This window comes from Leuresthes tenuis, unplaced genomic scaffold (genome assembly GCF_036924035.1).
Source record: "Leuresthes tenuis unplaced genomic scaffold, fLeuTen1.0.hap1 SCAF_21, whole genome shotgun sequence".
NCBI classification, from domain to species: domain Eukaryota; kingdom Metazoa; phylum Chordata; class Actinopteri; order Atheriniformes; family Atherinopsidae; genus Leuresthes; species Leuresthes tenuis.
This window is the reverse complement of record NW_027325375.1, coordinates 11,098,883-11,121,335: the sequence shown is the minus strand read 5'-3', so window position 1 is coordinate 11,121,335 and position 22,453 is coordinate 11,098,883. Positions and strand designations below refer to the sequence as shown.

The 22,453-nt window shown below is 37.5% G+C and overlaps 1 protein-coding gene across 1 annotated transcript; it reads left to right on the top strand.

Annotated features, from left to right (window-relative positions):
• The first annotated feature begins 1,150 nt into the window (after positions 1-1,150).
• LOC140280143 (protein sprouty homolog 3) lies at positions 1,151-20,468 on the top strand. The gene is made up of 2 exons (XM_072375426.1): positions 1,151-1,658; positions 18,217-20,468. Exon 2 carries the CDS (start codon positions 18,302-18,304, stop codon positions 19,184-19,186), a length of 885 nt encoding a protein of 294 aa, XP_072231527.1. The 5' UTR covers positions 1,151-1,658; positions 18,217-18,301; the 3' UTR covers positions 19,187-20,468.
• The last annotated feature ends 1,985 nt before the right edge of the window (positions 20,469-22,453 follow it).

Below are 22,453 nucleotides of genomic sequence, written 5' to 3'. Positions count from 1 at the left end.
AAAAAAAATTAATTAATAAAAAAAAAAATCATAAATTACATTGCAACTCATTTATGATCATTTATCATTTATGACAACTCAGAGTTCTTCGATGTCATGTTCACAACAGCTGAACTACATTGAAGCATGGCTATGGCAGTATCTTGCTGTTGGGATTTTCTATCAACAGGGACTGGGAAACTGGTCAGAACTGAGGGACTGAGGGAATGATGGATAGGGCTAAATACAGGGAAATTGTTGAGGAAAACTTGTTTCAGTCTTCAAGAGCTGTGAGACTGGGCTGGAGATTCACCTTCCAGCCAGACAATGACTCCTAGCATATTGCCAAATTAACAACTGATTGGTTTTTGGGGAAATGTTTAAATGTGTTGGAATGGCACAGTCAAAACATAGACCTAGATCCAGTTGAGAATCTGTTGTATGTCTTAAAGATTGCTGTCCACCAACAGAATCCATCAAAATTGAAGGAGCGAGAGCAGTTTTGATTAAAAAAATAGGCAAAAGTCCCAGTAACTAGATGTGCGTATAGAGTAGGAACAACAGTAGGAACAGTAATGCAAGCTCCAGATTGATGGTTTTAAAAAAAAGGTTTTAATTGTTATTTTTGGTTTGCTTAAAAAAAAAAGTTAAATAAAAAATGAATAAATAAAATTAATATACATATAAATAATATTGTACCCCCAACTCAGAATTCTTCCTTGTCATATTCAGAACAGCTGAACTACATTGAACTAAATTCAGTGATGGAAGAGGGAGGAGTTAAAGAGAGGAAGGGAAGAGGATGGCTGACTGGACTGTGTGTGTGTGTGAGAGAGAGAGAGAGAGAGAGAGAGAGAGAGAGAAAGGGAGAGAAAGTACATGCAGCTCTCAGTCATTCATCTCTCAGAAAGAGAAGAGGAGAGCACAACAGAAGGGAAGCAGAAAGATTTTTTTAACGACAGAAACAATTTTTATTTTAACAAAAAAGTCTGCAGTCATTCTATGATTTAAGACTTCTCTAACTCCAAACCTCAAGAGCATTTGTTTTTCTTTTTCATCATCACAATTTTTTACATCCAAAAATACTGAGCTGCTTTAAACATTGCTCCTGCGTTCAAATATTTCCTTTTTTTTTTTTTAATCCAAGGACTCTTTACGCTATGCAGGTGAATAATCATAAGTCAGATCTGCGCTTGTTTATTTAACAGGATTCCAACAACTATTCCAACTTGAATGTCTTAACAACTTGGACAGTGAAAGTGGAGCTCTTCTATTCAGGGAGCTTAAAGGGACTGATTGACTTCTTTTTGGGAGGTGAAGGAGGAGGTGACCTTAAGAGGAAGCACTGGTATCAGAGTGCTCCTGTGGGAGCTCTGTAAAGGGGAGAAAAAGAAGGGCGCGTCACACCGAAAAAGAGCATCCTTCCTGCCTCCACCACTCGCAAATGCACAGCCTTAAGACCACAGGATTTAAGTTAATTCATGAAATAGTTGTACAGGGTTATTACAGAAGTATTATATAGGTTTAACAAAACTAAGTCACTTAAAAACAAAAAACTAATTACTGATACACTATTATTAGTCAAGGACATTGTAGAGATACTACAGAAGTGCACTCGGACAGTGACATACAGGACATCCCAGCACACCACCGCAGAATGGATCTCCCACCAATTAGAGGTAAGCATAAATTCCTCCTGTCGCCATTTAATCTGCTGATGAACTATTGATGATTTACATGACCTTGGAATGACAACATTCCATTGGGATTTTTGTTGAAATAAGTCATCATTTTGTTTTTCTTAAAATAGCATCTTAAAATAAGATTTCTGTTTCAAGTTGTTTATTTTTTACTTTAGAATTTGGCAGCAGCAGCAGAATACACAGTTTTCATTGCTCCAAATTATAAGTTGGCATGTCAGGTGTAAAGCAGACATTCAAGCATCAGACAAACATTTACAATAGCTCATGAATATTTGCTCAAATCCAAAACAATTTGCATGTATTCAGTCAGTTAATAAACACCCTGCAGATGGACACTGATCCACTATCTTCCAAATTCTGCAGGATTGAGCTGAGATGGATTTCAATCACAGTGCTGAACTGATGTATTAATATTCAAATAATAAAACTGGCTAAATGTTACCAGACTAATGGTAGCTTACAGTTTATAGCTTTTTCCCTTTGGGATGAATTTAGTCATGTGGGCATAATTAAAATTTTGCAAAAGTGTTTGGAACCACAAGGGCAATTTGTGCATTTCTCCTCCACACACTCTGAGCAGGTAAATCCAACATAAAGCTACTAGTCACTGCTTCCTCAAATTTGTGCATGAATCCCTTAACAGAACTGTTTAAAGCTTGACAGGAGAGTACCTCCTAAACTTCTAGTTGTATAAATCCTTGTTTCTATTTGATGTTTGGCAGGTGTTTCAATAATGAGTCTCGTTGTTTTACTCATCATTGCTTATTTTAGGTTCTTTTGTGTGTTGGCTCTAAGGAAAAACAGTAATTTAGCACTCTATATCATTATCTTTATATAGATATGATATACACTGTCATGGACATATCCAAATTTTTGTTTTATTTGTCGTGAATTGAAGTTATTCTGACATTGTGTATTTGCACAGTAACTTTTTGAGTACAACTTTAAGCTTGCACAATAGTGAAATGTCCGAACGAGATAGAGCAAATAGTTATGAAAAGCAATTGCTTGGCATCAGTGTGTTTGAACTGTTTGACAACTGGGGACATGTGGGGTTGGGATTGATTGTCCTCAAGGTCGGATGTAGAATGTCAATATCCATCTCCGCTGGAGTGGGACTGGAGGGGTGGGTGAATTAGAAAACAGCAGGACAGACTAATGGGAGGGAGAGAGAGAATACGAATAGGATGACCAGAGTGTGAGCGATCGGTGGACAGATTGAGTAACGATGAATGGATGGATGAATTGAAGGAAGGGAGGGGATAGTATGTGTAGAGGAGTATGACGTCTAGATGAACAAATGAGAAAATGCTGTTCATATAAATGAGCGCGCGAGGGGATGGATGGGCCTTGAGTCTTTGTCCGACAGTAACAGCAGTAATGCACTATAAACCATAAACTGAGAAAGTATGGAGATTCTATACTAGAGAAGGAAAAAGATGTAAAAAAATGTATTTGTCACAAAAGGAAAAAAAAGTTGTTGTCATTTTCTAAAATAGCAACTTTTTCACATAACAACAGTGGACATTTGAGGTCGATCCACTGTATAAAATGTGTTTGTGTCATAATAAAGTTAATATGGCCCTGTAAAACCTTTTTCCCAGCACATTTCTGTTAGCTAGTGTTCAAGTCATGTGTGACTTTCATCTTGTATATTCTGTATTCCTGAATATTACACTGTTATTTCCCTCCTCCAACAATGCTCCTAATATGTCATTATCATTGCATGCAGTTGGATTACAAGCAATTTAACAAGCAGGAGGGAGTATTGTCTTTCATGTTAATGTTTTAGACCTACTGTGATTGATGTTATTCTGTATAATCTAAACATCACTCAGATTTTTACTCTTAAATGCCCAACAGTAACATCAGCAGTGGAAGGGAGAAGTTAAAAGGCGTAAAGTTTTTCCAAAAACCAGTGTAATTTAAGCATAAACCAAATGGTGCACTAAAAAATTATGGAAATACTCAGAAAGATGTTACCCACAGCAAACAGCAGTTGTTCATAGTAAACCGATAACAACAAAGTGAAAATAGAAACTGAAAAGATAAATCATGTTCATCTTAAGTTTCAGGGACTTATGTCACTGTCACTGTTGTCAAACTCTGATCTTGCTGAAGTCAACCTTTTAAACTGGCAGTTTTCTATAAAATAAAAATAAAAACATCCCTTGCAATTGAATCTTCCTTAAACTTTTACATCAACAAAAACTTAATTCTACTTTAACACTGAAACATACTAGCGTTTTGTGAATATCTGCATGCAGTGATATCGCTTAATCGGATCTATGACCAGCAATTGAATTCTATGGGATCAAACTGAAATCAACAGTAAAACGTACTATTTTTAGTACGTTTTACTGTACACATTAAGTGCTGAATGAACAAATTGGTGGTCTGACTTTGAACATTTTCTTACCATGTTAAGCCTGCTGTGTGCTCATATTGTACAACAAAAGAAAACGTAAATGGCAAAAATCTAATAACATCTGCTATGCAATTTAAAAAAAAAAAGGGCATATACTGCTAAAACCTTTCAAAGGAAACAATAGGTACCAAAAACCATGAGATGAAGTTTGCATTTGAACTGTTCAGGTTTCAGTACTTTTGTAGAGCAGTCACACCAGCTGCCTCTGAAGAGCAGCACTGGACTTGATTTGCATTCCATCAAGTTAAAATGCTGAGTCTGTCAAGTTGTTATTAAGCCAAGTTTCCAAGTTTGGATCAGGAGCAAGCAGCTATTTATTTTTGTTGACAACACATGATACATTTATCCATGTTCTTTGACATGAGTTTCTCTTGCTTTTCATTAAGTAAAATGAGCACAGAGTCACAGCGTCTTGTGAATTTTACCCTAGAGAGAACATCCACTTTAGGAGGGTGGAGGATGGTGTGGGGAAATTACACATAACTGTAAGTTAGGGACCCCGAGTTCATCTACTGTCATAGGTACCTAAAACATATGGCTAGGTTTACGTATTAAAAACAAACTGATCAGAATTATGTGTAAAAGGAACGCATTACACATAATGTAATGCGTTCCTTTTACATGTTACGAAAGCATCATGCCTTATCATAGACCCTCAAGCAATGTATATTGAATGTTAATGTATTTTTTTTCCACCTTACCTGGTTATGAGTCCCATTTATCACATTCTTATTTCCAACTCATCACAAACACTATTGATTCTAAGTCTAGTGTCAGTTTTCAATGCATGGTATTCCCCTTTCCTGTCACTTTCAATGCACAAGGACCTGCTCTGCTGCTGCGTATTGCTGGTATTATTCTGCAGTGGTAAGTGACGCACCACCTGTGCTAATAGTAAACACCAACAGGAAAACATCATTCTACAGTGCTGACTTAATCAAATAACATGGATTGTGTAAGGAGGTTGGAGGGGAAAAGAAGGATGGACAATTGAGATTTGTGTTAAGTCCAATTTTGAGAATGCTTTTTTCAGCTTCCTTTTTATTATTTTGACTGCCTTCCCTATTACTGCTCGACTTTCTTATATGTTAAAAGTATTCGGTAACTGATTGCTGGCTCCGGATCAAGCTTCCGTAAGTGACAAGTTGGAGTGAGAACAGGTTTCACTGTCTGCAGGATATACATAAATGGCATACCTTTCTCTGAAATATGTGAAGTCATGTTGGGTGTTTTTTGTTTAGATTCTTCTTCATGTTTTACAATGACCCTGGGCTTTCAGTTATCAAATGTTGGCTAAACAATACAAAGGGTAAGCCAACCTGGTTATGCTTGTCTTCAGATTAGTTAGCAGCTCGATCTCTTACCATCCCATTCTCATTCACTGCTTCTTCCCTCCCTCTTCTCCTCCCTCCTCTGCCTGGACTTGCTAGTCTGCAGTGTCTATTTCAGTCTTTCCGTTGGGGTCAGATTCGGCACATCCGGTATCTCATCCAGTTTATTGTTATTCAATCCTGCTGTGCTCCCAGAGGGCATCAAGAGGAAGGCCCCTGGGTCTTAGTGCCTTACTGGGCACACATACGCACACACATGCACAGGCACATGCCCACACACTCACACACTCACACTCACACTCACACTCAGTCAAACAACCAGAAAAACTGGATGTGCTTTGATCAAATGTTTTGACCACATGAATTAGCTGGTTTAAATGTGCTTTAACATGTTTCAGTCCAAATATTTGCAATTATTTGGTGCCTTTAAGCAATATTCTAAATTCAAGTTTCAAATTAAAATTTTTTTACACCCACAGAAATGTTTAGTGTCTACATTTTCCACTATGGAACATCTAAGATTACAATAACTATGGGCCTCATGCACATAAATGTATAGATTCACAACTAAAACTGTGAGAATGCATAAAGGAAGAAATGTGCACGAACTGCATTTTTGCCAGTTAAAGCAGTGTTTTTTCATTGTTCACTTGCATTCATTTGTGTGAACGCATACTACTTCATAGATATGTGCACCAAAATGTGTAAGAAATGACAATGTCTCTTGACTGATCTTCTCAGTTCTATACCAATGATTAAAAAAAAAAGAAAAAAAGTAGAGGTTATCAACTCTAAATTCAGAGCTAAACACCCTGCAATCTGACCAAAAAGAAATGGTCATACTGCAAATGCATCCATCTAATAATATCAGCAACTTAAGCAACATTCATGATAGACCATGTTTATGTTTATGCATTTGGCAGATGCTTTTATCCAAAGTGACTTACAGGCAGGCAGATAGGGTAAGGAGGTCTTGCCTAAGGACCCCTACCTTTTCATACAAAGGGAGAACCCTGGTCTCCCACATGAAAGGTGGAAATCATACCACAAAACTATCCAGTCTATAGCACATTAACAAAACTCATAGCCAATATAGTTGTTTGTGTTGCTGTTTTCATGTATATAGGAAAGAATACGACATAAAATATCTAATTTCACTCACTGGTTACTTTGGATTTTAATGAATTCTATATTATTCTATTTTTTTTTCTTTTCAACTGGCATGGATTGGACTGCATCTGTGCCTTGAGATGACATTTGTTGTGATTTGATGCAATATGAATTGCATATAGAATGAACTGAGTTTAACTGACTCTTACAACTGAACATTCTAGCTTTGTAAAACATAAAATTCTTAAATCTCTTAAAATCATTTGATTCACTTGTTGCAATTTTTTTTTCCAGATCAAATAAAATATGACAGCTTTGATCTGTAAAAAGCCAAAATTAGACAGCATTGGTCTTTAAATCTTAAAAAAAACACCCCACCTTGAACTCCTAATCTACATCAACAAAAAAAGTAACACAGGTGATTTTTAAAGAAAAGTTATTATCATATACTTTACAGAGATGTAATCGAACCATCAGATAAACAATAATAGAATAATAATAGATAACAGAATTTTTTTATTACTGGTTGGAATGTCTTTCAAAATGTTGGGGCTACAGTTGGGGAAACATTCAGTACATTGTGCTCTGGATTTGAAAATGTTTAGCTATTGTCCTGTTTGTGTGTTTGTGTTATTTTCACATTTAAGGCTCAGGCTCACTGCCATACCAGCAAAAATATTAAATTTGTATCGATCCTCTCAGCTGAAAAACAAGATTTCCCAAAATGTATTGCTGTAAATTATTTCTTGCTTATTCTGCAAGAAAGACTTAGAGAGGCAGAGAGAGTGGCATAAAACTTAAAATGTGACAGGCTGAAAAAACTGTAAAAAAAGCCAGAGAAGTTAAAGGGCAGGTCAGTGCTGAATGGATGAAAAGGGAGAGTGAAGACAGGCAGTGAATTTAATGTGAGGGAGGCAGGGAGAGAAGGAGAGATGAGGGCAACCCCTCCTCATTCCTAGGGTCACTGCAGTCAGTTTTAAAATAGCCTGAAACCATGATGTCATCTGTGAGAGATGCAGCTATGCTTCATCCATTAAAGTCCATTGACCATCAGCAGGTTGAGTCCAGACTCAGCGGAAGTCTGAGAGTCAGCGGGCAGACAACAGCTCAGCAAAGATTGTAAGTCTTTTTCTGCTTTAGACATGTAAAGCATGGTGTTTTTCTTTTCTATTTTTAAGTAAATATTTTTAAACAAGAAAAAACTTGAACGGTACCAAAAAAGACAGTTTTGAAAACTCTCTGAAACTTCATTTAAACAATAATGGAAGTTGAAAGTACAGAAGATCATATTTGAAGATTATTTGAAAGATTTTTTAAGTTCTGATTTGATGATGCTTTGCGCTCCTATAGTTCTGAACTGTCAACGTATGGTGGCTTTCACCTTGACAAAAATGTTTGGTTTGGTTTTGATTTACTTGAAATGGGCAAAAGTACCGAAGGATAAGTCACATGAGCCACAGTAGCTGAACGGAGAAATGCTGTGTTGACTTTAACCTGGAACAGTAGCATAATGATAAAGCTCATTAAGGCATTTGCAAAAGCCATCAAAAATTTGTTTCCTTAAAGCTGCAGCAATGACAAGATTTTTTTACTACTCATCTGATGGAGTATGGAACAATCTCAAGTTGTTTGGACTCCAAGTGCACCAACTGCAAATGATTCTGGAAAATAAAAAGAGAAGCTCTGCAAGAAGCATTACAATTACACAAGCATTTAGATCTACACAGTCCTGCAAAGATTAGTTATCAAAATTGGTCCCCTTAAGCATAAACAAATTCAAATGACTAAATAAAACATTATCTTTCTTTGCTGCTCTCATTTATGGTAGGATTACAGTGCTGACAACAAGACGGACTGAGAGCAGTAAGAAGTGCATGTCAGCTTCAATCAATCAAAATCTGGCAATGTGCCACCTTTCTGCAGGGTTGAGGAGAGGTTTTTATTTGTACTTTAGAAACTAAGTATTGTAACAATCAAAATTTGTTTCCTCTCTGTCACTGATGCCTTTGTTCTCCCGATGGCTACTCTCTTTTCCTTTTTCTTTATCAAGCTTGCTTGACCAATGCGGTAACCTTTACAATTGATGGATTAGGGCATGAATGGATAGGTTTTAGTGCTTTGTTCACTGAAAGTAATGAAATCTACAGTACACCTAAAGATAAACAGATTTTAAGGAATATTATTAAGACTGACTGTGAGATAACCGAGAATGAGAGGAGAAAATAAGACAGTCCTTGACCAATCAAAGTGCTAAAATTCCAACCATAAAAGTTTGGATACCTCAAAATTACTTCATCCAGTACACCGATTTCAGGTGTGATAGATTTCGCTTGTACTTAATTTAGTCCCCGGTCATTATGGAGGAAATGGTCTGACCTCTATGTGGGGTCAGGGACAGGAAATGTCCATTTTGACCTAAAAAAACATCCAGAAAACTGAAAACAAAAATACCAAAGCACAAAATAAATCACAGTGAAACTATTTAGCTCCTCAATGTCACTGACAAGGGATCTATAAAAAGTGCAAAAAGAGATTCATAATGAACTAAAAGACAAAAATGAATTAAACAATAGATAAAACTCGTCAAACTGAATTAATTATAAATGTTGTAATTACTAACTTCTTTTACTAATGTATGTTCCGATGTGCAACAAGAATGCTAACAAGTACACTGCCTAGTGACGCACCAATTCAAACCTGGCAGCTTAAGACGTGATTGGGTGGCAAAGACAGTCTTCAAAGAGTGTTTTTTTTTTTGTGTGTGTAGAAAAAGTGAAGGAGGAGGAGGAGGAGTGTGTGTCCCAAGTCACAGGCTCAGTCATTGCTGATACTCCCTCAGCACAGAGGTCCATCCTCAGGTTACTGGTGAAGGCCTCTTGAAACAACAGCTCTGTCACCATTTTGCTCTTAGTTTGGTTTCCTTCATTGATTCAATTTTTATGTTACACATGTGATTATTAGGGACATTATCCCAGTCAAATAAACAGTGTATTTGTGTCACCAACTCTCTGTGTGCACCATTTGTATCTAATGGATTTAATCACATGTAGGATGTTAAATACACTTTCCCATACATTTATGTTAACACAACTAAATACTCTTCATATACTATCTTCAGAATAAAAGCTTTTTGTCTTACTGTCTGCTGTTCCTTCTGGAGAACACTTTGAAATGTGATTATTCTGAAGAGCACCAGTTACAGAATGAGAGAAAGAGAAAAATAATGAATAACGCTCCTGTCCACTCCCCTTAACTCTAAGCCAAGTAGATTATCTGCTAAATAAAAAAAATATATATATATTGTGCTACTATAATAATCCTGTTTTACCCCTAAACCTGAATTAAGTTACTCCGGAACATCCATCAAATTTGTGGGAAATCAATCGTGGGGAAATGTATGTGATCCACACTGATAATTTAGACTTTTAGACAACTTTTCAGGCAAAAATGGTGTAATGAGTGATATGTCAACTAAGACGGAGAACGACAAAATGAAAACTGTTGGTTCTGTCAAGTGATCTAAATAGAATCTCGATTAAACTGTATGACTTGGTAGATAATCACAGTTAATCATATATTTATTGTGGGTGACTTTGATCACTTTGGTCTATGGGCTTTACAATTGCAGATACAACGACTCAAAGATGGGCACAACAACATTTCTATGTACCGATCAAATAATATTTAAACAAACAAACACAAACACACACAATAAGCAAATAAAAAAAATACTTTAATGACACAAGTTTTAAAATTTTAAGATTTAAAGGTGCCCAAGTGTATCAGACTTTCGGATTACTGTGGTTAAACTTTTCCATAATGCCCATGGCAGGATAAGAAAATGCTTGTATATGCACAATTTATGGACACTGATCCAGTCTGTGGCTGTAGAGTACAAGAAAGCAAATAAGCCTGCAGGAATGCTGTAGACCAAAAACGTAACGGCAACTAAAGAATTCAGGTCTAGAATGGCTCAGGCTCTACAGTTGTTATTTAAATGTTTCCACTATTTTCAGTGATTTAAAAGTGGAAATAAAAACCCAGTTAGTACACAGTAACAAAAGTGTCAGATTGTCCTTCTTTTTTACAGCAACATGTCCAAACATAAAGTTACCAGCTGCAAGCCAGGTTCAATAAAGACATCCTACTACATTTTGGAGCCATGTTTCTGGAAAAGCTGAGAGTACTTAAGCAATCACTAGAACAGTTACACATTATGTTCTCCTTGAGAGGAGTTGAATGTAGTCTGTAATGTTTAACCAAGAATAATGTTTTTTTGTGTTCATTTTTGTATGTGATTGTGTAGGCTGACCTACTATGGTGATAACTAAATTCACTAATTCAAAGTGAAGATTTAACACCCTTTAAGATTTAACACCACTCTTGTTACTGATGTCAAACAACCCTGTGGTTATATGCCTACTAAATTTGACTAACTTAGAAATAAGGTTTAGGGATATTTGGGAATGATTGACATATTCTGTGCATTTATTGTACTCATGTTGCACATAAATGTATGCATATTTTCAAGACTGAGTTGAAAAAGTGAATCCAAATTTTTCTTTGTGACATCTTAACCAGAAAACACTGTGACTCTGTGAGTCACTGCTGCAGATTTTATCCCACACCCTTTTACTGGAAGATGTAGCCATGGAAACATGTTTGGGAAGTCAGCTACCCAGAATCCTCATGCAATTACTAGCACACAATAACAAACATGTGACTCAAAGAAAACACAGACACACATCCTGCAGCACCACTTGTAATGTGAGAGGGGAGGATGCTGGCTGCCCCACCCTTCTACATCCTTTAGCACACATGCACACACGCACACACACACACACTTAAAACTCTCATCCCAGCTGCTGTTGGCAGAGGATTGATAACAGACACTCTCCATCAGAGCCAGACTGAGCATCACAAGCCAAAACACTCAGCAAAGCCAATCACTGAAGATGTTTTCCAGTCTTGTTTTCATGGTGAAACCAGGGCTATAAGCCTAATGTTATCCATCCATTCATCCATTTTCTATACCCACTTAATCCGTCGGTCGGGTCGCGGGGGGGCTGGAGCCTATCCCAGCGGTCATCGGGTGAGAGGTGGGATACATCCTGTACGGGGTCTCCAGTACATCACAGGGCCACACAGAGACAAATGAGACAAACAACCATACACACGCTTACACTCACTCCTAAGGACAATTTTAGAGACGCCAGTTAACCTAACATGTATGTTTTTGGACGGTGGGAGGAAGCCGGAGTAGCCCAATATTATTTTCCCCCATAATACTTGTGAAACAATATCAAAAATACAAATATATACAAAACATGCAAGCATAGAGAAAACATGCCTCGAAACAGTTAATTAATTGTTCACTCTGATGCTAATCACAAATTTCAGATATATTATAGATTTAACATTTGGTGATGAAAAAGAGAAATTCGGTTGAATGCTTGTTTTGCAGTATTTATAAACTTCTGACATGACTTGCAGCATTTGTGCCATAATAAAGGTGGCAGTAGTTGTAAAAATATATTAGGTCATGGAAATGAACAGCAAGCTTCTTTTTTTACCAATTAGATGGGCTGATAGGAAAGTAGGAGAGTATGACAGGGCTGCAGCCGCCGCTGTCTGATGAGATTAGTCTCCAGGACCTCTCCTTTCTTCTCAGTCTAATTTGAAAAATGCATCCTCATCTAACCAACTTGGCCCTTCTTATCTGCTGTTTTATGGCTGGACTTGTAGAGGGAGGGGCCCATGGTGTAGATACTGTATGACAAAGCAGGAGAGAAGAACACCTTTGTGCCAGAATTGGATCAAAAGTCTCCTTGAACACTGAAAGAAAAGAAAAATATCTGCCAAAAATAAGAAAAATAATTATTCATGCTGCAATGCCTTTGCAGTGATAGATTACCATTATTGGGTTTCATGTTTTTCCCTCGTCCCAAGTTCAGTTTGCTCTTCTTCTGTTGTTTTTTCACAGCTTTTTCCACAGGTCACTTGTTTGTTTTTTTCTAGTTCCACATAACATAACAAGACAATTATACAACAATAATACCAACATGCAGTGAGATTGTTTTACAAAGTCAAATTTTACATTTTACACAGTCAAGTATAGAGCTAAAGTTTCCCTTTAATTGAAACCTTATCAAAATAAACAATTATCATAATCATTTTGTTATTGTAAGCAAGATTTTAAACAAAATCACATATTTTCTTTTCTTATAACGGTATCTAACCTTTCTTAGACCAAAACCAAAACTTCATGATAATTTCATTTCAACATCATTGGAGGCAGACAGGTCAATCCTGACCTTTCCCACTTGAAATTTGTTATAATACCAATGACAGTTGACTGTAGAATATTTAGTAGCGAGGAAATTTCACGACTGGTCTTGTTGCACATGCAGGTGGCATCCTGTCACGGTACCACTCTGGAATTCACTGAGCTCCTGAGAGTGACCTATTCTTTAACAAATGTTTGTAGAAGCGCTCTGCATGCCTAGGTCCTTGAATGTATACACCAGTGGCCATGGAAGTGATATGATCACCTGAATGTAATTATTTGGATGGGGTGAGTGAATACTTTTGGCAATATAATGTTTGTTTAAAATTTGCTTAGATTCTTTTAGGCTATCGCCCTAGGATTCAGGTAATTTTTTAAGATGATTGTAAATGGATAACGGCAATAGTTCTTCTGTCAATTTGAAGGGTGTAGGTCTGTACATAGGTTGTCGGACCAGATCAACAATAACTTTATAAATGAGGATAGACCAAAGTTTAAAGGACGAAGCAGACCATCCAACCTGCGTATATAACATGCAGTTGTGTGTAGGAATTTGAATGTTTGTGATGAACCTTAATACTCCATGGTAGACTGTATTCAACGTGTTTAAGTATTACATGCTTGCATGCTTGTAAATAATATCAGAGAATTCCAGCACACATGAAAGTGGGCATGGAAGTTTTTTTAATCACACAGTTTTAGCTTTTCTTTTTCCTCTTTTTCCCATAAACCAAATGCTAAGTATGTGGATTAAAGAGGAGATCAATAAAGTTTTCTTGGTATTTGTATGAAAATACTCGGTCTCATATTCGATTTAGCTTTATTTATATAGCACCAAATCACAACAAATGTCATCTCAAGGAACTTCAATAATACAGTCTAATTCAAGTCCTGAGTCCAATTCATTGTGATCATACTCCAATCAAATCCAATTAATTTGACTCAAAATTAGTCCAATGCATACATACAGAGCTAATTCAAAAACAATTTCCTAGCTAAGGACCAACAGATTGCACCGAAACTTCTCTTCGGTCCAATCTCCCGTCTTGAGCTTGCTCGAGGGAACTGTGGAGAGAAACGACAGGGTGGCCATCTTCCTCGACCAGCTGGGGTTTGAGAGGACAGAAAGGGGACAACAAACACCATTCAAAGGATACTTGTTGAGAAAGAGAAACACAAGTCAATGAAAACAATAATGTACATAAATGTACATAATATCATATGAGAAATTAATCAGGGGGAAAAAAGAGAGAAAAGTGAGGAAAGGTGGGACAGAAGCGCTTTATCAAGAAGGAAAGTAGAGAGAGAGGGTGTCTGTTTTACATGTACTGGCAGCTGGTTCCACAAGAGAGGAGCCTGATAACTGAATGCTCTGCCTCCCATTCTATTTTTTGAGCAAAGTGCTTTGTTTGGAAAATATCTAACATTGAGATCTTTAAGATATGATGGAACTTTGTCATTAAGAGCCTTCTATGTGAGGAGAAGAATTTTAAATTCTATTCTGAATCTACCAGGGAGCCAGTGAAGAGAAGCTAAAACTGGAGAAATATGATCTCTCCTGTTAGTTCTCATCAGAACTCTGGCTGCAGCATTTTGGATCAGCTGGAGGCTTTTAAAAGAATTTGTGGGACAGCTCAACAATAAAGAATTACAGTAGTCCAAACCTGAACTAACAAACGCATGGAAGCGTTTTTGGACTGCATCACTCTGAGACTGGATGTTCCTTATTTTGACAAAATTACGAAGGTGAAAGAAGACAGTCCTAGAAACCTGTTATATATGTGTGCCAAATGATCAATTCTGGTCAAAAATAACTCAGAAGTTTCTTACTGTAGTACAAGAAGCCAAAGAAATACCATCTAGAGTAATTATATAGCTAGACAATTTCTCCCTGAAGAATTAAATTAGAAGCAGAAGATCTGAATAGGGATGATAGTCAGAAGATTCAGAAGCTTTTATCTTGTATTTGAAAACATCAGTTTTGTTCTATTTGCATTCAGAATAAGTTTTTTAATCATAAAAAGCTTCATAAGCAGTATCAAAAGGTTGTGGCTTACAAAGAGTCTGATTAGGAGTAGACACAAAACAATACTGTCATGATTCAGGGTTTTAATGTAGTGAGGACCAAATGCAGGACTTCTATTACAAATGGGTTTGTTACCATTCAACAAAAGACGCTGCCAAGGCAGGATATACACAAAAATATGTATGATAAAAAACTAACTAACAAAAGAACTAGCAGACTGACAGAACATATGGATGGATAGAATGGAATGAATGGATGGATGGATGGTCGATGGATGGCCGAAGACATCAATGACCTGACAAGGAGTAAAGGAAACTATGACAATATATACTGAGGGAGTATACTGAAGATTACATAATTAGCAGGTGAGACAATCAGCAACAGAAAACAGGTGTGACAAGAGAGTAATCAAGACTAAATATAAAAGGAGGCAAACTACAAAATAAAACCGGAGGTAAACTAAACAATAATTACTCTTGAAAATAAAACAGGATGCAAAGTGACAAAGGCGCAAGAAGTGAACTGAACTGAACCCCATGGATTTATAACAAAATAAATCCCTTTATAATTCGCAAAAAAATTCATTTTGACATATCTCGATTAAGATTATTAATGTATAGAATTAAAAAGAACTGTCGCAATAATACAATGAGTTAGAAAAATTAGATCTGCTTGATAGATCATTTTAAAACACAGTATGTTCATTCCAACACAAATTTTTGCTTTAGTAGTGCAATATCCACTGTCAAAAGCTTTTGACAGATCAGTGAAATGGGCTGCATCGGGTTGCTTGTTGTTTTTATCAAATTGTTTGTTACTATTGAATTTGCTGTAGTTGTACTGTTCAATTTTCTAAAGCTTGATAATACATTATTAGTAAATAGAAACTCTTTCTTGGGTGCAGGAGTTTCACCCAAGTCTCTCTTCTGCATTGGAAACTTTTATTTCGCTGTTCTTGTGTTGTGTGACTATTCTGCTTTTGTTTTCAGTCACTGTTAAGTTAGGTTTTGGCACCAAAATCTGCATGGGTGAGGAGTATACATGAGTTGGGCATCCAGAAGTTATCTAGACAACATTAACAAAATTCACTTATTTCGATAAGTAGTTAGGTTTGGAAAGCATCATATCAGTATTTGTGTTACTCTGGTACTCCAAACTTCCTAATTTTCATAGGTTTGCAAAGTGAAATAATGCATCTTTGCACCTGTTCTGGCTTCCAACTCAAAACATGGGGACACTTTGTCACGGTCCCTTAAAGTCATGTTAATGCACAGGGTTCTCCTTCAGTTCCACCTTCCAAAGTTTGGATAATCCCTACAAATCTGAAACATATGACATCAGAGTGTAACTGGTGGGCCAGAGTGTAACTGGTGGGCAGTCTCCCCCCAAAAATGGAAAAGCTTGTTGTTGGAGGAACAGTTTGTATTGTTCCAAAAGGGTAGAGTTTAATCCAACACAAGAGGTTTTCTAAGCTTAAACTAAATTTAAATCTTAAGGGATCTAAAGTACGCCTTTATCATGTCAGGTTGCAGCATAATGTGTATGTGTTTATTGGTTTCAGATCATTTTCACACATAGGCCCTTATTTCTGTCATTGTAAGGTATTAGAGGAAGGGATTCAGACATTGTCTGAAAACCGGACATTATTTTAAGTGCTTTTTTGAAAGACACTAAATATTTGATGATCCATTCAGTTCAAAGTGATACAAATGCCCCTTTCCTTCCTTCCTTCCTTCTTTCCTTCCTTCCTGCATGTTCATCAAGGGTCAGACCTTTACATTTAGAATTTTATAATTCTACATTGACCACAATATCTTTATATTTCATGGTTTAGTTGCAATTATACTCAATTCAATTAGATTCTATTTATATTTATATCTATTTAATTTTATTCATATAGTGCCAAATAACAACCAATGTCTTTTTAGGGGAACTTCAAAGATAAATCCAATTCAAACCAAATAGAGTCCAATTAATTGTAATCCAATCATAATCCAATCAAATCCAATTAATCAAATTTCAAATTAGTCCAATTCATACATATAGGGCCAATTAAAAAAAGTTGCAGAGCTAAGGAAACCAACAGATTGCACCAAATCTTCATTTTGATCTAATCTCCCATCCTGAGCGTGCATGAGGTGACTTTGGAAAGAAAAAACTCCCTTTTAACAGAAACCTCTGGCAGAACCAGACTCAGGAAGGGTGGCCATCCACCTCAACCAGCTGGGGTTTGACAGGACAGGAAAGAGGGGACAACAAGCACAATAACACCAGACCAGGGATACCTACTGAGAAAGAGAAAGAGCGACACAATTTAATGACAACAATAATGTTATATGTGCACAGAGAAAAAAGAGAGCAGAGCGAGGAAAGGTGTTTTATAGGAGGTCACAGTATTAGAATGTGTACAACATATAACATGCAATCTTATGCAGTAAATGTTATGTTTATTCCTTCACCTTTTATTACCAAAGAACTTGAATTATTGTAACCAAATTTAATTTCAATAATTAATTACAATAAAAAATTATCAACTGCTTGGAACAGACCAACTGGCTATCATTTTTTCAGGGGAATCATACATTATTTGTGGATTCAAACAATATGCCTTTGCTGTTTCATGAGAGCTTAAAGTCTGTTTCCATTTTCTGGATTTAAGTTTGTGCATTTGTGATTCCTAAATTGTTGAAAAGTGTTCATCAGTTCTGGCAGGCTGAATCTGCAGGTGGGATTCCTCCATGGCAGCAACAGCTGTGTTCCACAGATGCTAAATTACAGGGTTGTTTCCCTGTAGCTTTGGCATGCTAATAACAGAGTTAGTTTGAGCAGTGGAGAATCGCAGCGGTCATGATGACATGGCTGACAGTTGTGTGGAGGCTCTGTAGCCAAAACCCATCTTTAATCAAGTGCTGCTCGAATATTTGTAGACTAATATGCAGACTGCTGTTTACTTTATGCAATGTGGCACCTTCTCTCTGTCAATAATTAATCAAACCTTTTTTCTCCTCAAAGGAAAGGGTTTATCTTGCTCTGTGTTCCTATTATCAATAATAATGACATACTTGCTTGGTCTGATGTTTCATTTATTGACTCCGATACATCTTGCTGGCATGTGATCTTGTCTTTTTTTTTTTCTTCTTTTGAAAAACATTGGTAACGTCCAAAGAATTAGATGTTTTGATCAGTGTTTATGTGCTGCATTTTAATATGTTGTTTGGTAATTAAATATGAGCAGGGATATGATTTCTTCCTTGGGTCTGTTATGTCATTAAGACAAGATATGAAAGAATCATTTGAAGATAAATTAAACTTCACTAACCATCCTCTTCTTCCTCTTTTCTGTGTGTTTGCAGGTTTATCTGATGTGCCGTGAGCGTTGGGAGCACTTTGCCCCAGCCCTGGCTTCTAGCCCTGGTGCCACACAGCTGGCTCACCAGGATGGACTCAACCCATTCCTTGAGGATGGAGCTAGACTCAGTTCTGTCACTTGATCAGATTCGTGCCATCCGGGCTAACAATGATTATGTGGAGAGGCCAGTGGCGCTGGAACCAGCATCTCAATCTGGATTTTTTCATGCCCATGAAGACCGTTACCCTCATGGAGCATACGCCTATAATTCCTCTGCATTGTCCCACAGGGACAGTCAACAGCAGCACACTCATCTTTCCCACCTGAGCCGCTCCAGTACTGTAAGCTCCTCCATGTCTCGGACCAGTGCCACCTCAGACCAGCGACTCCTGGCAGGTTTGACTCCATCTCACTCTAACTTATGTTCGGTGATCCATTCTCAGCCTAAGCGAGAACTTAAGCCTGACGCTTCCTTGGAGAAACACCCCACAGATGATGAAGCTGAACTTGGTCTTCATCTGTTCATCTGTGAGCTGTGTGGTCGTTGTAAATGCCAAGAGTGCTGTGCCCCTCGTCGCCTCCCTTCCTGCTGGGCCTGTGGACAGCGCTGTCTGTGCTCTGTTGAGAGTGCCGTAGAGTATGGCACATGTTTGTGCTGTGTTAAGGGCTTATTCTATCACTGTTCTTCCCAGGATGACGAGGATAACTGTGCTGACCGGCCATGCTCTTGCACTCCAGCCCATGCCTGCGCCCGCTGGAGTGCAATTGGTCTGCTGGCACTCTGTCTGCCCTGCCTCTGCTGCTACCCCCCTGCCAGGCTGTGCCTTGCCCTGTGCCACTGTGCTCATGACCGTGTCACAAGGCCTGGCTGCAGGTGTAGCAACACAAACACTGTGTGCCGTAAGATTTCCGTCTCCAACCCTAACCCTTGTCATCCCTCGCTCCGTAGCAAAGCTCTGGAGAAGCCATTATGACAGGCTTGGATCAAATCAGTTCCTCCTCCACTGTGGCCAAAGCTGCACTGATCAACAATTATGACGATGTGACAGAGCCATTGTGACCTACCTAATATGACAATCCAACCAACCATGAAGTGTTGTTCACCTAACGTACCTTGAATTTACTTCTCCAGCTCAGGATGGACCAAAGCTTTACTGTGCCTATTCATGTTGGAGACACCTGAAAACAGAAACTCATGTTTAAGATGACAAAGCTGTTGTTCTTTGATGGACAGCCCTTCAACCTTAGCCAAGACTCCCAGACAGAGACAGTATTTCTCCTTTCTGTGATGTATTCTTGGCGTGATAAAATCTATTTATTTATTGTTAAACCTCCTTCCACCCCACCCTTTACAAAAAGTTCACACTGAGCACAGAGAGGGGTGATGGACCAAATCAGGAAGGAAAGATACCTGTGGCGATGTGTATGGTCTTTGCCAACAGTTTTCTGTCGTAGAAAAAAAAGCGTATGAGACTGAAGGTGAAGCTAAAAAGACATTCCAAAAGCTCAACTTAATGTTGAAAATTAATGAGATAATGAACAAGGACACTAATGTTACGCTGTACTGAATACCTGACTGGGACTCTTAAAGAGCTTAAAGAGTATAGCAAAATAAACCAAGTGTTTGAAACCAAAAAAGGGACCATGCACTGTACAAACTGAGTGAATTTATATGTCATTAAGCTCATTTGTAAAGGAAAAGCACTGTGAGGTAGATGGACAATGTTTTCTCCACCCACCTAGAGCTAAAAGGGGTATTATTTAACCAGAGAGAGAATGCATCCATTGTGACGAGGGAGTGTGCGTGTGTGTATGTGTCCTTCTACTGTCCAACAGCTTCTGTATGCGGAACCTGTGTGTATGTTGTTTTGTCAGCAGAAGAAGCCTCCCTTATCTTATTTTTAGCAGAGCTGTTCGAATGGAGCTCCAAAGGTCTGGTCGGGTTTCCTCTTGAAGTCAGTCTGTCGCCAGCCTCCTCCCTCTGACTGACCTCCATCCTGCTCCTCGACCCCATATAATCTACCCTCTACTCTCCTTCCATCTTGAAATGCTCTTTTTCCTGAACTGACACTGTTTGTACCTTGGTCCACAATGACTTTGATGGTGAAAAAACTGTAGGTTTAGTTCCTTGATTAACAACCAAAACAAAGAAATATGATTGGAGGAGCTCCTTCAAAAAAAGCTGACATGATTTGTAAGATTTGAATCCATAGTTTGTATACACAACACTTTATGACTAAATATAATCTGATATACAAATTTCGGAAAAAATTAAATACTTTTTTTTTTAATGGATTTTTTCATTTTTTCTTTGACATTTGTAGACTGATATGCCCATATATATGACCAAAAATCATTTTGGTACTTAAAAAATATGGCTATGACATTTAATGGTTATAGCGCAGATAATCTTTACATCTATTGTTATATCTCTTGTGGCACAAGAGTGAAAAACTAGTGAAAAACCATATTATTCAAAATCCAAACTGTATTCCCTCCTGCCTTTTCTGTCTTTCCACTAAAATGCAGACAGCTAAAAGCCTCTAGTTCCTGGTCCGCAGAGAGTTGATCAAACAGGCAATTAGCTTCATGATAGCTCTTAATGGGCCAGAGAAGACTAGAGTGTGGGAGTGAGGGAAGAGAGGGATAAAGGGCAGAATGAGAAGAGCTGTGGTATTTGGCATATGGAGAGCATGGCAGACAAAGATGCTGAGAAGGAAGAGGTTGGATGAAGGGAAGAAAAGAGGAATGATAGATTGTTAAGGTCAGATGAGCTCATGCATGTCTCAACAAAATAAACAGTGTGACATTTTTAAAGTTATTTAGCACTTAAGTTTCTAGGTATGACAAGGACAACAGCTCTGCATGACGCTTTTAGAAACGAAGGAACCAAAGCAGAAAAAAACAACTCTCACAATGTTGCGTGAATTTGTATGAAGGCTGAAATGTGTGCATATGTGTGTGTTCATGTATGGATGCATGGAGGCTAATCTGTGCGTGTCTGTGCGTATGTGTATGTATGCGTGTATAAGGATGTCCCCTAAGCAAAGACACTTACATTGATGTGATATGCTAAATTTTACTTTGCTATATTTTTATATGTAAATATGGGCTGTTAATTGTATAACTATTTTTATTCTGCTTTATTTTATTTCTATGAGATTGATTCCATTACACCTGATTTACATCATTGTCAACATTTACCCATTTACTGTCCACTTGTGATATGTTGAGGAATTTTTGGGGCAACACAGACAGCAGATTAAGCATCAATTCATGAACACATCCATCTCGTACTGTGGAGAGTTGCTGTAACCTTTTTCTGAATAGAACACTTGGAAGCATTTCAAAATAAAGACACTGGTATGCTTCAAAGTAAGTTCTCATCTCAGTTGAACAGTCCTCTCCAGTAGAACCACAGTCCTACAGTTTGCACAACTGCTGAAATAGATATTCCAAAATGAATGCTGTCCAGTGTGTGAAAATAACCAGGATTAAGTAACTGCAAAGTAAACTGAAAATCCAGTGGACATTCTATACAGGTGTAAGGCAAGTTTTAAAACACATTGCTAATTTGTGTTTTTTGGATTTTTGACCTTTTGTCTTGCATGTTTATGTGCTCATCACTGGTCCTGATTTGATAGATGGGTTGACAACTGTGGAGGAAACAATCAATTATTATGTTTTCTCCTTTTTAAAAAAAATAATATATGCAACTTTTTCCACTTTAAGTGTGATCTATGGCATTATTGTTACTTCTGGCCACTAAAAACATAATTTGACACTTAAAAGGGAAACCACTTTGCTTGACATTATTGCAGGTAAATCTGAAAAAAAAATTTCAACCACACAAAGAAGAATAAATTAACAAATCATTTGAGAAATGCTAGACTGATGCTAGATGACTGAGCAAACTTCTAGTAATAAAAGCAGTTTTTGATACCTTGCTCGTAATTCTATCCTGCATGCAGCTCTGAATGATCATGCTTTGAAAGCAACAGTGTGGGCAAAAAAACCTTCAAAATGAAAAAATGGTTTCAAATTTAACTGCATTAATGTGGACTTAGCTTCAGATGGATTACACAAAGACACACACACTGTCTCCTCTACACTGGCAGAATAAATTCAGTCAGATATTGGTGCTTGCGGAGATGACGTAAGGAACAATTCTTTCTATCAGCATTGTTTTCTGAAGTGGATGATGTTATGGGGCAAACTCTTCATGTTTTTTAAATTACAGT